Genomic DNA, 16,701 nt, shown 5'->3' with positions numbered 1-16,701 from the left:
ATTCTCAAGCTTGAGGTGTTGAATTTGATCCTTGGCAACACATTTGCCAGAGTGATGCTCTGGTCCTCTCTCACCTCTTCTTTCACTAATATTGAATCGTTGGAAAAGTCATGATGTATATTTTCTATATTTTTAAGGGTCATTTTGCTATATAAGGAACAAAGACCAACGATATATTTTCCACTTTGTCACTAACCTTTTGCCATCATTCAGTGAACTTCATGATTCCTTGTTTATTGACAAAAAACAAACAAAAACCAGAGCAAGATGCTGCTTTACGTCCCCAGATGAACTGAACTTTATACCACACAAGGAGTTTGGAAGACAGTGAGACAAGTGGGAGTCTGTTAGGGCAAGGTCAAGTGAGTATGGTGGGTGTGGCAACACATCACATCCAAGCTCAGGTAATTGTTGGTGGGTGATCAAACTTGTGTGTAGTCTCACACTATAATGATAGAGCACTACTCTTTTATAGTTAAGGAGCTCTGGACATTTCTGGATGTTGGATTCATTCAAACTGTCTAATTTCCAATAGTACACATTGGAAGTGATTGCTTGGTTCCTTGGGTGGGGCTTCAAAAGACATTCTACTTTGGAAATCCCACCATAAGGACAGCAGAAACTTCTGCTGATGAATGTCGTCAGATGAACTCCCTTGAGATCATGAGGCAGGCGCCTAAATATCCCAGCTTCTTCAGGCGGTCGCTTGAATGATGGATACTCAATGTTTCTGCAGTCTCTTGTGTCGTGTGACACGGATTACACTCAGTCAGTGCCTTTATTGTGTCACCGTCAACCTCAGTGGGCCTCTCTGACCGAGGAGCATGGCTGAGGTCAAAATCACCAGCACAGAATTTCATGAGCCACTGTTGGCACTAATGTTCTTGCAGAGTCTTGTCACCATCAACTTCACAAACCAGACTCAAATGTTTCCCTTTACAGAAATAAAATAGTAAAACATGGCAAAAATACACAGTTCGGTCTTCCATTTTCAACTTGTAAAAATCTCCAAAAACTCAACCAAATTACTCAATTATTATTATTATTAGTTTTAGTAAAGCTAGTACTGTCATCTGTCAAATGCCATAGCAATAACATAGATGCGAATGACTAGTAATCTTCCAAAATGAACTGGTGCCATCTGTTACAACAGAACATCATGACTTCTCCAACAACTAAATGGACAAATAAAAATATTTAAAAAAATGAAACAAAACAAGCGACACTGGGCCAGGGAGACACCTCAATAAAATTGTCATACTGAGACTCTGAGTTGATTCCCTTACACTGCCTTAAAAACACAAAACAAATTCAACCAAAAAAATCCAAAATGACTACCCCAAAGTCACAGGGCTACTTAACAACGGAGTTGGAATTTGAGTTCTGTTTTTCTTACTTCAAGGGCTGCATTCTTCACCTGCTCTTCTTAAGATTTATTTGTATATGTGTGTGTATATATATTTGCCTTCAGGGTTATTGCTGGAGTTCGGTGCCTGCACTACAAATCCACTGCTTCTCGAGGCCATTTTTTTTTCCCCATTTTGTTGCCCTTGTTGTCATTATTATTGTTATACTTGCCACTGATGTTGTTGTTGTTGGATAGGATAGTGAGAAATGGAGAGGGGAAGGGAAGACAGAGAGAGGGAGAGAAAGATAGACACCTGCAGACCTGCTTCACCGATTGTGAAGTGACCCCCCCCTGCAGGTGAGGAGCTGGGGGCTGGAACCGGGATCCTCACACTGGTCCTTGCACTTTGTGCGACGTGCGCTTAACCTGCTGCACTAACGCTCAACTCCTGTATTTATATATTTTACCTTCAGGGACTGGTGCCTGTGCAGTTCAATTTTACCATTTCTGGTGGACTCTTTTTTTTTTCTCTTTCTTCCAGACAGAGAGGGAGAGAGATACACAGAGAGGAGAGACACCACCACGCTGCTCCTTCACTTTGCAGAGCTCCCTCTTTGCATGGTGCTCTCATGTAAAGCTTCCAGCCGGAAGCTCAAATTCAGGAATTTTACCCACAGTAAAGTATGCACTCTACTGTGTGAGCCATCTCTCAGCCCTGCCTTATTAATTAATGAGAGAAAGAGAGGGAGGAGCAGACACTCACTCTAGCATCTGTGATGTGGGAGACTGAGCTCAGGAGCTCAAGTCTACACATCTGCATGTCCTGTGCTCCCCTATGGTGCCACCTCCCCAGCCTCTAAGGACTGTACTCTAATAATAGCAGTGCAGTGGGCTTGGGTTCAGGTGACTGTCAGGTGAGCAGGTACAACACAGGGACTCATCTGACAAGTCACAGTCCAAGGAGATGATTGGACGAGGGCCTGAGGCTCCCTGGGTGACTGAGGCCTAGAACAATCTTCTCAGACAACATTCTACCTGGACACAGCAAGGAACATTCTGCAGGGCTATACCTGGGCACCAGGACCCTCAGAACATACCTGTACCTTTGCAGGTCTCTCCTAGGGAGTAGGGGGACAGAGACAAGAAGGGCCGGAGGAGGGCAGGAACACTGGAACAATGTGTTTCCACCCCAGAGCAACCGGCAATATTAAGGGCTCTGTTGGGGTACTTGAACCCCCCCATCTTGATCCCCCTCCAGTGAGAGGCAGGGCTCCAGAGCTAAAACACCGTTTTGTTTTGTTGTTGTTGTTTGTTTGCCAGGGCTCAGACTCACACACTCAGGCACACTGCTCCCCAGAACCCTAGCCCAGGGAGTGGCAGAGGATGAAGTAGCCCAGGGCCTACCTCTTGTCAGCGAGGTCCGTCTTGTTTCCCACCAGCATGATGATGACATCACTGCCCCGCTCTGTCCTGACATCATCGATCCACTTGGAGGTCTGCTGGAAGGAGTTGAGATCTGGAGATGGAAAGTGGGAGTGAGATGGTGGGGAAAGGCAGGATACCACAGGTATCCCAGAGCAGGAGTGCTGGAGGGCATGTGGTTGGGTGCATATGTTACAGTACACAAGGACCCCTCGGTCCCCACCTGCCAGGTTAAGCAGTGCTGCAGGTGTCACTGTCTTCATTTCTATCCCCCCTTTTAATTTCTCCCTATCCTATCAAATAAGATAAAAATATAAATGTTAATTCACTTTTGAGCTTTAGCATATTTTTATTGCATAATGTCAAATCCAAATGCAATAATCTCTTTATCCATATTTATATGGTATCCAGGGACCATTAGTGCCAAACTTGCTATTACAAACAATGTATACATGATAACGTAGACAAAGAATGGATGTTTATAGGCTATACACTAGATTTGAATATTGCAGAAAGAAGTATTTCACAACCTTGTAAGTATTTGCATAGTTGTGCATTATGATTTGTGGAATACTAAATTTCAATACAGCTCTAAGAATCACTTTCATCAAACATTTATATTAAAAGTTTAAAATTCAAATGTGCACCAAGCCAAGCAAAAGTTTAGAAAAAATAATCTTGTCTCTATCTCTAACCTCCCTATAGCCCTGTCTTGTTCTCCCATACCATCAGTCTATCAAAACCTTTTTAATTCCTTAGCAGGTAGCTCTGTTTCTAATATCTGCAATATTCTTCTCTTCAATCATGTTTTAAACAGATTGGCTCAAAACCTTAATACCAACATTAAAAAATGTTAATTAAAAAAAGGGGTGAGTGGAGCATAAAAGCCACCTCCCACCAAAGGGTGTTTATCAGGGTTTGTGAGGAAGCAAAGAGAGGGCTTTCTGAAGAGACGACTTTGCATGTGAGAAGAGGGGTGGTAGCCTGAGGAGCACAGCAGAGTCAGGACAGTATGGTCCTTAGCCAGAAGACTGGGCAGCATCCACAGCCACTCCCAGCATTCTGTACCACCATGGCCCTTCTGCGGGACATGGGGCTGCACCTGTAGCTGGGGTAGCTCCCAGCTGCACTCGAGTAAGTAGGGACCCTGCGGTAGGGAGACTGGGTGGGCGAGGGGGTGGGCAGAGTCCGAGACAGCACCCAGAGGGTCCTCCCACTCCAGGTATCATTAATTCTTCCCAAATGTGTCCGTATATTGGGTTGTTGGAAAAGTCATGATGCATTTTTACATAGAAAAATATGTCATGACTTTTCTGACAAGCCAATACCTGGAACTGTGCCCCATCCTGACCCCCTAGAGCTCCCCTCGGGCTGTACAGACCATGTATGTGGTGTGAAGGGTGTGCAGCCCATCCGCAGTACTCCCAGACATTCCCCACCCCTCCCAGGGAGCCTGGGTGCTAGCTAACACAGCCACTGCTGCCAAGCAGGGCTGCTCAGGGTCCAGTGTCTTCTCTACTTTGTCTCCCACACACACCAAGGCCTTGGAACCCGTGCCCTGTGAGGTGCCCCTGTGACCCACACTCACTTGTGATATCATACACCACCACGGCCACCGTGGAGTCCCGGATGTAGCTGGGGATCAGGCTGCGGAACCGTTCCTGGCCAGCTGTGTCCCAGAGCTGCAGCCGCACCTGTAGCAGGAGAGCAGGGGAGCAGGGGAGCGGGCAGAGGGTCAGGTGTGGGCAGTGGGGTCCTCAGGTGGGGAGCACGGGTTGGGGAGGGATCTGGTGACAAGCTCAAAGGAGGCCTCCCTGTCCCCTCAGTTTTAAAGTTGGGTACTCACCGTGCGATCCTCCAAGTACATGGTTTTTGATAAGAAGTCAATCCCAATGGTTGCCTATTGGGGAAAAGCACAGTAAGGTCACAACTGCAAGGTCTCAGGCAGAGGGGCAACATAGTGGTCCAGGTAGAGGCAAAGCCAGCAGTGAAAGCACGGAGGTGCACACAGATCTCTTTGGACTAGCTTTTGAGTCCTTTGGGTAAATCTCTAGGAAAGGAACTGTCAGATGAGCAGGTAGCTTCGTTTCTGAGTGTTCTGAGGACTCCCCAGACTGTTTTTCACAGGGGCTGAACCAATTTAACTTTCAATGAATGGTGAAGAAGGGGTCCATTTTCCTTCCTACCTGTGATCTACTGCAGCGGAGCCAAAGATTCTGAAGGGGGAAGTTGAAAGGACACAGGGACCCAGTGCATGATGATAGAAGATTCTGTTGGTGGTGGGAGTAGTGTGCAGACACCCCTGTAACAATTGTCTTGTAAATTACTATTTCTCCAATAAAATAATTGGGGGAAAATGACAGTAGGAGAAAGTTAGGTGACCCCAAGCTTGATCCTTCTTGGCCCTGCAGCCTCTGTTCCTCTCATTTCAAGAAGTTCAGTGGACTTAAACGTGATACATATCATGAAAACCACACCTAGGAAAGTCATAGTCAAATTACTAAAAACCAAGGGTAAAGAGAATACCTTAAGAGCACTGAAAAAAAGGGGGGGAACCATATATACAAGGAAACAATGATAGTTTATTTCTCATCAGAAAAAACTGAAGACAAAAAACAGTAACAGCATCTTTACAGTTCTAAAAGAAACAACCACTGCTGTGCCTAGACTTCAAAAGCTACTAAAAATTCCCCTCAACAATGAAAGTCAAATAAGACATTCTCAGAAAAGTGGAAGCTGTGACCATGTATCTCATTGCAAGAGGTGCTTTAGGCTGAAGGGAAATTTTGCAGATAGAAATTTGATCTTTAAAGAAATAATGCAGAGCTCCAAAAATAAATTAAAATGGTGAATTTATAGGTAAACATAAAAGCATGACACTTGTTCTTGGTCACCTCTGACTTTCATTCGTATCATAACATTCCTCATTGCTGTGGCTGGGATCTCTCTCTCTCTCTCTCTCTCTCTTAGTGTATGGAAAAGTGATCTGAAGTGGTGGAATCACACAAACCAAACAAACAAAGCATATCTTAAACACAAATCTAATCATAGTATATCCCCCTGCCCCTATTAGACAGTCAGAACTCGTGCAATGGGCCTACAAAACATTTCAGGGCCTGCCCTCCACTTCTACAGCTTCACTGTCCTACATCCAATATGTGCTTTGCACCTTAGCATAATACTTTCACCAGGAATCCCCATAAACAAATCATCTTAGGTCTCTGTGCCTTTTCAAAAGTTGTTCCCACCCCTGGAAAGTTCTTCTATGGGGACTAAAACCTCTTCAGAATTCAGGGTTCAGCTCCTCCACACGTATTCTTAGAGCCTATAGGCTGGTTTCAAGGCACCTCAGAAAGTAGAGTTAACAGAGTAAGGGCACAAGATGCAAAGAGAGAAAATCCTGGGAGACACTGATTTGCAGCTTGACTTGCCAGCCTACCTGCCTGGCTGACCTATACCTCTGTCCAGCAGTACATACCTGGTCTACAACCTCACCTGGACGACCACCTGACCTTGCACTGGTCTGCAGCCCTGCTGTCCAGCCCATAGCCCATGAGCCTGAAGGATTTAAAATCAGTGAGGAAGGAGTAGAAGGGAGAGGACGATTTCAGAAACAAACCCTCAGACCTCCGCACTGTACGACAATTTAATGTATTCTTTCCCCTCTGCATGATGAGAATCCACCGTCTTGCTCACTGGCAGCCTCAGACTGTTTTTTAGACTCTCCTACGGGTCAGTCTCCCAACTGACCAATGATCGAGCATGTGGACCACCAGCCTTCACGCACATCGTGGGTGTGCTGACAAGAAGAGGATGTCTGTGCCTCACCCAGATAGAACAGACATTTCAGGAATGCCAGGCTGTGGGTCAGAATCCCAGGCAAGCCCACAGGTAACTCACCGGCACAGTCAAATCTGCAAAGAGCTGTCAGCCTATAAGCTGGTGCTGCAGTCAGTTGGAAAAGCCTGTGGTTTCCAGAGGGACAGGAGACACCCAGCTTGAAGAAGGTGCTATGCAGCACCAAGAAGGCAAAGCGGGGCAGTATTTGCCCTTACCTCTCCCAGAGGCTGTTGACTCTTCAGCAGTATTCTCTCTGTTCCCTGAAACCCCTTCCTTTCTGAAGCTGTCACCAAGTCTGTGCAGGGGGACACATCCTGTCTGGCTCCCCACTGTCAAGATCTCATGGTCATTAGACACAAGAGCTCCGCAGAGCCCACTTAAGAGGAAGTTCATTTGCATTTTAACAACCATAACAACAAAAGTCAGCTCTCTTGGTACTGAAAGGGGACAGGAGCCTTGAATTTGGCATTGGTTACCAGACAGTCTGGAGCTCTCTGGCCTGTCGATTTCCCAGACACAAAGCACCAGCAGCTGGCCCCAAGCCCCACCAGCTGGAGTCTGGAGCCTCCAGCCAGGCCAGCTCTGCAGGGAGGTGGCCATTGCCTTCCCTGGGCAGCTCTCTCCAAAAAGCCTTAGCACCTCCTATGTGAGAAACACAGAGTAGAGCAAGTCCTGGGCCCTGTCCATAAAAAGCAGTCCCTCCCCACACCTATGGACATCTAATCTTTGATAAGGGGGCCCAAAGCATTAAATGGAAGAAGGAGGCTCTCTTCAATAAATGGTGCTGGAAAACTGGGTTGTAACATGCAGAAGAATGAAACTGAACCACTTTATCTCACCAGAAACAAAAATCAACTCCAAATGGATCAAAGACCTAGATGTCAGACCAGAAACAATCAAATACTTAGAGGAAAACATTGGTAAAACACTTTCCCACCTACATCTCAAGGACATCTTTGATGAATCAAACCCAATTGCAAGGAAGACTAAAGCAGAAACAAACCAATGGGACTACATCAAATTGAAAAGCTTCTGCACATCCAAAGAAACTATTAAACAAACAGAGAGACCCCTCACAGAATGGGAGAAGATCTTCACATGCCAGACATCAGACAAGAAACTAATCACCAAAATATATAAAGAGCTCAGCAAACTTAGCACCAAAAAAGCAAATGACCCCATCCAAAAATGGGCAGAGGATATGAACAAAACATTCACTACAGAGGAGATCCAAAAGGCTAACAAACATATGAAAAACTGCTCTAGGTCACTGATTGTCAGAGAAATGCAAATTAAGACAACACTAAGATACCACCTCACTCCTGTAAGAATGGCATACATCAAAAAGGACAGCAGCAACAAATGCTGGAGAGGATGTGGGGACAGAGGAACCCTTTTACATTGCTGGTGGGAATGTAAATTGGTACAGCCTCTGTGGAGAGCAGTCTGGAAAACTCTCACAAGGCTAGACATGGACCTTCCATATGATCCAGTAATTCCTCTCCTGGGGTTATACCCCAAGGACTCCATAACACCCAACCAAAAAGAGGTGTGTACTCCTATGTTCATAGCAGCACAATTCATAATAGCTAAAACCTGGAAGCAACCCAGGTGCCCAACAACAGATGAGTGGCTGAGAAAGCTGTGGTATATATACACAATGGAATACTATGCAGCTATCAAGAACAATGAACCCACCTTCTCTGACCCATCTTGGACAGAGCTAGAAGGAATTATGTTAAGTGAGCTAAGTCAGAAAGATAAAGATGAGTATGGGATGATCCCACTCACCAACAGAAGTTGAGTAAGAAGATCTGAAAGGGAAACTAAAAGCAGGACCTGACCAAATTGTAAGTAGGGCACCAAAGTAAAAACCCTGTGGTGAGGAGTAGACATGCAGCTTTCTGGGCCAGTGGGGGGTGGGAGTGGGTGGGAGGGATGGGTCACAGTCTTTTGGTGGTGGGAATGGTGTTTATGTACACTCCTAGCAAAATGTAGACATATAAATCACTAGTTAATTAATATGAGAGGGGGAAAATCAATTGTATGTCTCAAAGTTTTTCAAAACACAAACTGAATCTTTTTAATATATAGGCTGTGTATTTGATATGCAGACTCTCTCAAAAGCCTAGACCAAGTAGATTAGAAGCATCCAATAGCACAGCTATATACAAGATACTGGGTACTGTACAACAAACCATAACAAAAGGACTTTTCAAAGTTAACCCAATTACCAAATAATGTGATGATAACATTAACTATCGATTGTCTTTTTGAACCCTAAGACAGCAGGAACCTCACGTCTCCACTATAGAGCCCCTACTTCCCCCAGTCCTGGAACCCTTGGATAGGGCCCACTTTCCCGTATGCCTCTCCCAATCCATATCAAATAATATTGCATCCGCCAACCACAACCTAACCAACGCAACGATTGCCACCTCAATAAGCTTCACCTCAGACTGTGTCCAGAGACTTCACGTGTGGAATGACAACCCTTCAGCTTCATTACTCGGGTGAGAGCTTTCCTTTTATAGTACACTCTAATTTCATCTCAGGTGGTTCACTTTCTAACAAAGTCCCAAAACCTAGATATACACCAGTTTCTGTGAGAGAGAGCTTATGTTGACACGTATCCATAAACTACTGCAAAATATATACCTGAGAGCAGAAGTACACTAGAGTTTGCAGTGAGTACCTCCCTAACACTTCCTCTCCACTATTTCAAGCTTTGGGTCCATGATTGCTCAACAATTTGTTTGGCTTTGTATGTTAACTCTCTTTTCAATCACCAGGTTCCAGATGCCATCAGGATGCTAGCCAGGCTTCCCTGGACTGAAGACCCCACCAATGTGTCCTGGAGCTCAGCTTCCCCAGAGACACACCCTACTAGGGAAAGAGAGAGACAGACTGGGAGTATGGACCGACCAGTCAACGCCCATGTTCAGCGGGGATGCAATTACAGAAGCCAGACCTTCTACCTTCTGCAACCCTCAATGACCCTGGGTCCATGCTCCCAGAGACATAGAGAATGGGAAAGCTATCGGGGGAGGGGGTGGGATATGGAGATTGGGTGGTGGGAATTGTGTGGAGTTGTACCCCTCCTACCCTATGGTTTTGTTAATTAATCCTTTCTTAAATAAAAAAAATTTAAAAAAAAAAGCAGTCCCTTCCTATCCTGGAGGGCCCTTCCCTGTGGCCAATATTGTTAACTTTCTGCACCTTTGCCCCCCTTTCTTTTCTCTGACAAAACTGCTATGGGCTCTATGGGGCTTCAAACAGCAACATCAAACCAAGGCTAGCAGTTTGGAGGGTATGACAATCTCTCCTGGGAAAGGTCACACAGTTACTTTTTTTTTTTGGAGGGGAGGGGGATGCTGGTGAAGTGATACAGAAAATTAACAAACACCACTGTCCTGATGAGGGTCCCAGGCCCTGAGCTGGACAGAACGTGGCAGTTCAGGTTGTGTGGTGGACTTTGGCCTGACCTATAGTCACCTGTGTCCTATTACCATAGCTAAAGTCACATCCCTGGGAACAGAGTGGTGACTCACCCAGTGGACTGCACACACATTGCCATGCACAAGGATCTGGGTTCAACCACCCAGTCCCCACGTGCAGGAGGAGAAACTTCATGAGCAGTGGAGCAGTGCTGTAGGTATCTCTTCTCTGGGTGTCTCTCTCCCTCTCTATCTCTGTCTCTTACGTTAATGAAAGAAAAAGTGGAAACAAAGTCACTAGGAATGGTGGAGCTATGCAGGCACCAAGTCCCAACAATTATGTTGGTGGCAAATAATGATAATAATCACACCTGTGATGACATATTCTCTGCCATTTTTTTCTTTTTATTTATTTATAAAGTGGAAACACTGATAAGACCATAGGATAAGAGGGGTATAATTCCCACCACCAGAGCTCCGCATCCCATCCCCTCTGCCATTTTCTTACATGCTGTGTGTGATGGCTGTGTGCTGCTCAGATGGATATGTTTACCCCACCCCTTCATACATGTGAATGACTTTCCCTGGAAGACCCTGAAAATATGTCTAGATGGGGAAGTCACCCCCACTGTACTCTGTATAAAACTAGGGTCTCCCTTCTCTCCTTTGAAGATTACCCTTGGTCTTCCCAACCTGACTTGTTTTGTAAGCCAGAAAACTTCTTCTTTCCTATTCTTTGTCAACAATATCTACTCAGAGTCTGAGACTCAGTCTTGAACTTTCAACCTCTTGAGGAAAAATCACACACAGGGCTGGGGTCCTGAATGGAGCCTCTGAGACTAGTGGAAAAGTGAGACAACAGGCAAGGCCCTGAGTGAGTACTAGCTAGGGAGTGGGGGGGGGGGGGCGGTTGGGAGTGGAGGAGGGAGGCACAGAGAGAACATCCCAGAACAGGGAGCTCTCATTCAGTAACAGCAGAGCTCCTATCAGACCAGCCCTCTTGCAGAGCACTACTGGGAGTGAGAGCTCTGAGTGGGGGCTGGCGAAGTGCACACTTCCCCATAAGTGTGGACCCAGGTTCAAAACCCTGGTCACCACACAGGACCATCTGGGGAGGGGATTTTAGGGGTGGTGGAATAGTGAGTGCTGTGGTGTCTCTTCTCTCTCTGCCTCTTTTCCTCTCTGTCTCTTACTCTCTCTTTATAAAAATATTGTTGGGAGTAGTGGGATCATGCAGGCACAGAGCTCCAGAGATAATCCTGGTGACTATTTTCTCAGACAATGTTTTTATCCAACTTCATCCTAGCTAGAAAACTCAAGCATAACACCATAGTTATGGGCACCTAGAAACATGCCTAAAGTGGACTTCCGAGCTTCCTTCCACCCTAAAATCCCTAATCTCATCTGCTCTGTCCCTACCTTTTGGTTTCTGTTCATTAACCATTTTGTCTCATTTTATGTCCTGCCACCTTCCAGATATCAAGTTGCAGATGCTATCATGACTCCACCCTGACTTCTCTGGGTAGATGACCGCACCAGTGTGTCCTAGAACCTCACCTCGCCAAAGCTCGACCCCACTAGGGAAAGATATAAACAGGCAGGGGTATGGATCAACTTGTCAATGTCCGTGTCCAGCAGACAAGTAATTATAGAAGCCAGAACTCCCACCTTCTGCACCCCAAAAACAATTCTGAGCCATACTCCCAGTGTGGGAGAAATGATAGGAGGAAGAGGGTATGAGGGCTCTGAACTCCAGCTCCAGAGAGAGGGTAGGAAAAAGGGAGGGACATTTGGATGTAGTAATAGGCTTACGTGTGGCTTCGAGGGGAAGAGAGGACTGTACCTGGAAGGAAAAGGGGACAATTATGTACAAATGTAGACAGAGGGCTGTAGAGATGACAGTTAACCCATGTCTGCAAGCTTGGGGGAACTGCAGTGGCTCGTAATGGAGGCACTTGGGATTCAGAACTCTGGTGGTGGGAATAGTTTGGAATTATACCCCTGTCGACATGCATTTTGTAGACCAATATTAAATCAATAATAATAATAATAATAATAACAAAGATAACCCTGGTGACAAGTCAAACAAACAAAATGTCAACTGTGGATACAATAAAACAACCATCTGGAGGGACTGCCAAGCGACCACAATAGGAGAGAAACTGAGGGGGGTTAACATCTAAAGCACAAAGCAAGGATAGTGTAGGATGGAAGCTTAATGGATGGTGGTCTTCTGCAGCAGGTCTAAGGACCTTGAGGTTGGGGGGGGGATCAGTGAAAATATGTGTGTATGAGGGAGACACCTGGGGTGGGGGGGTAGGACCCATGTCCTGTGCTGGAGGAGCAGGTGAGGTGAGCTGACACCTATATTGGATAGATGTGAAACTTCACCCCTGTGACAACAGCCCTGGAAATCAACATTTCCCTAATACAATGGTAAGGAGCAAGAACAAAGAAAAAAAAGGAAGGAAAGAAAGGAGAAGAAGGAAGAAAGGGAGGAAGAAAGAAAGAGAGAAAGAAAGAAAGGTTTTCTCAATAGGGAGAGGGACAGAAAGAGATGCATAAAGAATAGTTTCCTCAATAAGGAGGAAGAAAGAAAAGAAGGAAGGAAGAAGGGAAGAAAGAAGAAAATGAAGGGGAAGGGTGGAAGGGAGGGAGAGAGAGAGGGAAGGAGGGAGGAAGTGAAGGAAGAAGGGAGGAGGAAAGGGAGGGAAAGAATTTCTTTAATAAGGAAAAAGGAAGGAAGGAAGGAAGGAAGGAAAAGGAATGAAAAAAGGAAAAGGGAGGAAGAAAGAGAGAAAGGTGGAGGAGAAGAGAGAAGAGGAGGGGAGGAGAGGGGAGGGAAGAGTACTGGGTGAATCCACTGTCACCAGGCCAACCCCAGTTGGTACTGAGGTACAGCTAGCCCTTGGCAAGAAACCCACACGTGGAGAAATGCCAGGGCAGATTGCAAAGTTACCAGGGGAGTCAGAAAGTGTGGAAAATCCTGGAAAAGAGAAAGCCAGGGTGAGGGCGCCTCATGCTCTGCATATGAATGCCAACCTGATTGGGACTGGCTGGAGACAGACCCCAGAGCTGAAGGGAATTTTAAGTGGCTGCCACAGGGGAGGGAGTGGAGGCCTCAACATTCTCCCCAGGAGCAACCAGAACTCAAGCTTCACCTCAGTGTGGAGAAGATGTTTCAGCATTAGCAGGTCTATGCAGCTGAAGTTCTATTCAAGGAGAAATGGAGACCAGCCCTAAAGTGACCCGGATGTCGAAAGCAACATGTTGATTTTCTTTTACACAACTTATCCTATTATGCTTAACTATTTAAAGAAAAATCTGCTCATGATGAAGGCCCTGATTAATATATCTCAGCTGAGAAACTATAAATGACTGACCACCAAAACTGTAATATCTGAAATCTTATTTATTTTTTGCACAATTTTTTTTAAAGCTGCTGGAGAGGAAAGGACTAGGGAAAATGAAGCACTTGTCTGTGAAACAGCAGACCCCATCCAAAAGATGAACATCAGAGCTGAGTGGATCGCTGAGGAAGAGGAGACGGAGAGAGGAGTAGAGAACATATTGAAAGAAACTAGAGCAGAAATTCTACAAACCTGAGCAATGTTCACAACAAGAAGATGCATGCATACCTCAATTCCTTTAACCCCAAATGGCATCATAGGTGTGTCTTGGGGGATCAGGGCTGTAGGTGTCTCTCCTTCTCCCTTGTCTCTTTCTCCCTCACAAACTCCCTCTGTCTCTCACCCTTCATAAAAATTGCTGGGGAGGGTGGAGGTGTGCAGGCACTGAGCCCCAATGATAACCCTGGTGGCAAAAACAAGAGTCTCGTGGAGCAAGACTTCAACTAGGGTTGGCGGAGGCTGCTGAGGCTCATCTCCTCTCTCTAGAGTAGAAGCTGAGGAGAGAGCTCCTCCAGGAGGTGTGTGCCTTGCCATCTGTTCTCTGGGAGCATTGGGGTGTCATAACTCACCCAGCATGGGGGCTGAGCCCTGTGCCCGGTGATTGTTGTCACCTGACTATTTTTGAAAGATGCATGTTATGGTTTCAATCACCTGAGAGTTCCCTGTGAGAGAGAATTTGATGTGAAAAGAAGAGAGAGAAGCTAGCCACCACACCAGCCCCTGTGGTACAAGGCCTGCACTCTGCCTGCTGAGATATTTCCACAGCTGCTACATTTCATGTTTCCTTGAGGTGACAGTCCTCTACAAGACTCTATTTTTTGCTGCCAGGGTTATCACTGGGGCTTGGTGCCTGCACACCAACACTCTCCAAGGCAGCTTTTCTTTGCAATAAAGGATGAGAGGCTGAGAATGAAAGAGGAAGAAGGAGAGACCTCAGTAGCCCTGTTCCACTTCTCACACAGTTTCCCTCTGCATCTGGGGACCAAGGCTTGAACCCAGGTCCTCATGCATGCTAATATGTGTGCTCTACCAGGTGCGCCCACTGCCCTGGCAAGGCTATATGCTTCAGGGGTGCTGCCTCAGTCCTCTTCCTCATGTGCCTCACCTCATAGCTCCTTCACCTGTCTCTTCACCTCACAGCTCCTTCACCTGTCTCATGTGCCTTCACCTCACAGCTCCCTGTCTCTGTCCACAATCCTGTCCCTGCCCCATCGTCGTTGCAGACCTCCCCACCCCTGGGTGACTCAGCCTTCCCTCAGTCTAAGCGCTTGTCTCTGGGCCTGTCTGCCCCCCGCTGTGTTTGTCTGTACCCCCCCCCCCCCAGAGATGCATCCCCTGTTCACACCTCTCCTCCTCCCAATGCCCACTTGTCACTTGCAGGACCTTCCAAGGCTACTTTTACCCTTGGTCCTTCACCTGGACATGCACAATTTTTTAGATTATTATTATTATTATTTTACCAGAACACTGCTCAGCTCTGGCTTATGGTGATGCAGGAAATTGAACCTGGGACTTAACCATTATGCTATCTACCCCTGCCGAGATTTATCTATTAATTAGCAAGAGAGAGAGAACCAGAGCATTACTCCAGCACAGGTGATGCTGGAGATGGAACTCAGGACTTCATACTTGAGAGTTCAATCTTTTACTATTTTCTAGTAGTTCTTTTTCTTTTTTTTAACTAGTGATTTACAAAATTACAGAATAACAGGAGTATAATTCCACACTATGCCCACCACCAGAGTTCTGTGTCCCATTTCCTCCACTGGAAACTGCAGTGGTTCTCATAAGGTCAAAGAGAAAGGCTGACTATATTTCTATAACTAACTAACTATCTATATCCTATGCTTCCCTCCTTTTCTTCCTAAGTCGCATCTACACCCATTACTGCTTCTGAATGCCCTCCCCTTTTTCCTCTTCTCTCTCTAGGTTCTGACTGAATTGAGCTTCAGAACCCTCGAATCATCTCCCCCTAACATTTCTCTCCCTCTGGGAACATACACACACCATTTTTATAACTCTGGTGCCCCGTTTTCATTGAGATAGAGCCAGTGAGAGGAGGAGAGACAGCACAGCATTGGAGCTGCCCCCTCCCCCCACTGTGGCACTCCCATGTGTTGCCGGGATTCGAACCGGAGCAGCATACACGGCAAGACAAGTGCCCTACCCGGTGACTTATTCCTTCAGCCCCTATCTGAAATGTCAAAATGACTGATGGCCTTCCTAGCAGAGAGATGCCAAAGGAAACAGTGAGCTTGAAAGATCCACAGAGGTCCTCTGCAAGGACACCTCAGTGACAGCAGAGAAAGAATACTATTCCACAGGTTGGCCACAACCACATGCAAAAGACACCAGAAACCTCAGCCTAGAGCCTAGAGCGCCCCCCCCCGCCCCCCGAGGTGAGCACAGGTAACATAAGCATGTGAGCGTATGCTAACGAGACCATCTGTGTGAGCAGTCACATGACTGAGTGGAGTCACACGTGAGCACGCTGGTTGCCTGGAGAAGTATGTGCGGGCTGGGACTCGAGGTACTACGCATATGTGGGTATCTTTTGAGGAACATCTGATACTATATATACATCTTGATATTCTGGGCTTATGCCTGTTCTGGATGAGGACAAACTATGATTTAATCAGTCACTCTGTAAGGCTGGCAACTCCATTGATTTGCAGAGGTCAGTCGGTGTCATGGGAGGTCAAAGCCTTCCCTTCTGCCAAAGTGATCACCCAGAACTGATGGGAAACTATGTGACCTGTTAACCTTCAGAGACACTACCTACCATCTGGAATCTTAGAAGAATTGTGAAAATATTGTACTTGTCCTGAGAAAATTGGAGTACCTGCCATTCGATGTTTACCTTCTATAATTAATATCTCTGCTGACCCCACAAGCCCTTTCCAGATGTACCCACTATGCTTCCTGTTGCTGTAAGATTTCTGTGGAATTTGCTACAAATATAAAAGGATGGACTACCATCAAAGTCCCATCAAGTTTCTTTACGAGAATAGAACAAAAATTACAAAAAAAAAAAAAAAAAAAAAAAAAACCTATAGTCATTTATGTGGAACCAGAAAATACCTAGAATTGCCAAAATAATCTTAAGGAAAAGAAACAGAAATGGAGGCATCACACTCCCAGGTCTCAAACTATATTATAAGGTCATCATAGTCAAAACAGCCTAGTACTGGAGCAAAAATAGACACACAGACCAGTGGAACAGAATTGAAAGCCCAGAAATAAA

The 16,701-nt window shown here is 45.9% G+C and overlaps 1 protein-coding gene across 2 annotated transcripts in view; it reads right to left on the bottom strand.

Annotated features, from left to right (window-relative positions):
• The window catches only part of RAB6B (RAB6B, member RAS oncogene family), a 64,317-nt gene that overhangs the window by 10,481 nt on the left and 37,135 nt on the right, over window positions 1-16,701 (bottom strand). For both annotated transcript variants that reach the window (XM_060197005.1, XM_060197010.1), the window contains exons 3-5: window positions 4,617-4,670; window positions 4,359-4,464; window positions 2,753-2,864 (exon numbers count right to left, since the gene is read on the bottom strand). In XM_060197005.1, the coding sequence (XP_060052988.1) occupies window positions 2,753-2,864; window positions 4,359-4,464; window positions 4,617-4,670 (272 nt within the window). The remainder of the gene's footprint in view (window positions 1-2,752; window positions 2,865-4,358; window positions 4,465-4,616; window positions 4,671-16,701) is intronic.

The sequence above is a fragment of the Erinaceus europaeus genome, chromosome 1, assembly GCF_950295315.1.
Source record: "Erinaceus europaeus chromosome 1, mEriEur2.1, whole genome shotgun sequence".
NCBI lineage: Eukaryota > Metazoa > Chordata > Mammalia > Eulipotyphla > Erinaceidae > Erinaceus > Erinaceus europaeus.
Note: the sequence above shows the minus strand (reverse complement) of the source record. Positions and strands in the feature narration are given on the sequence as shown.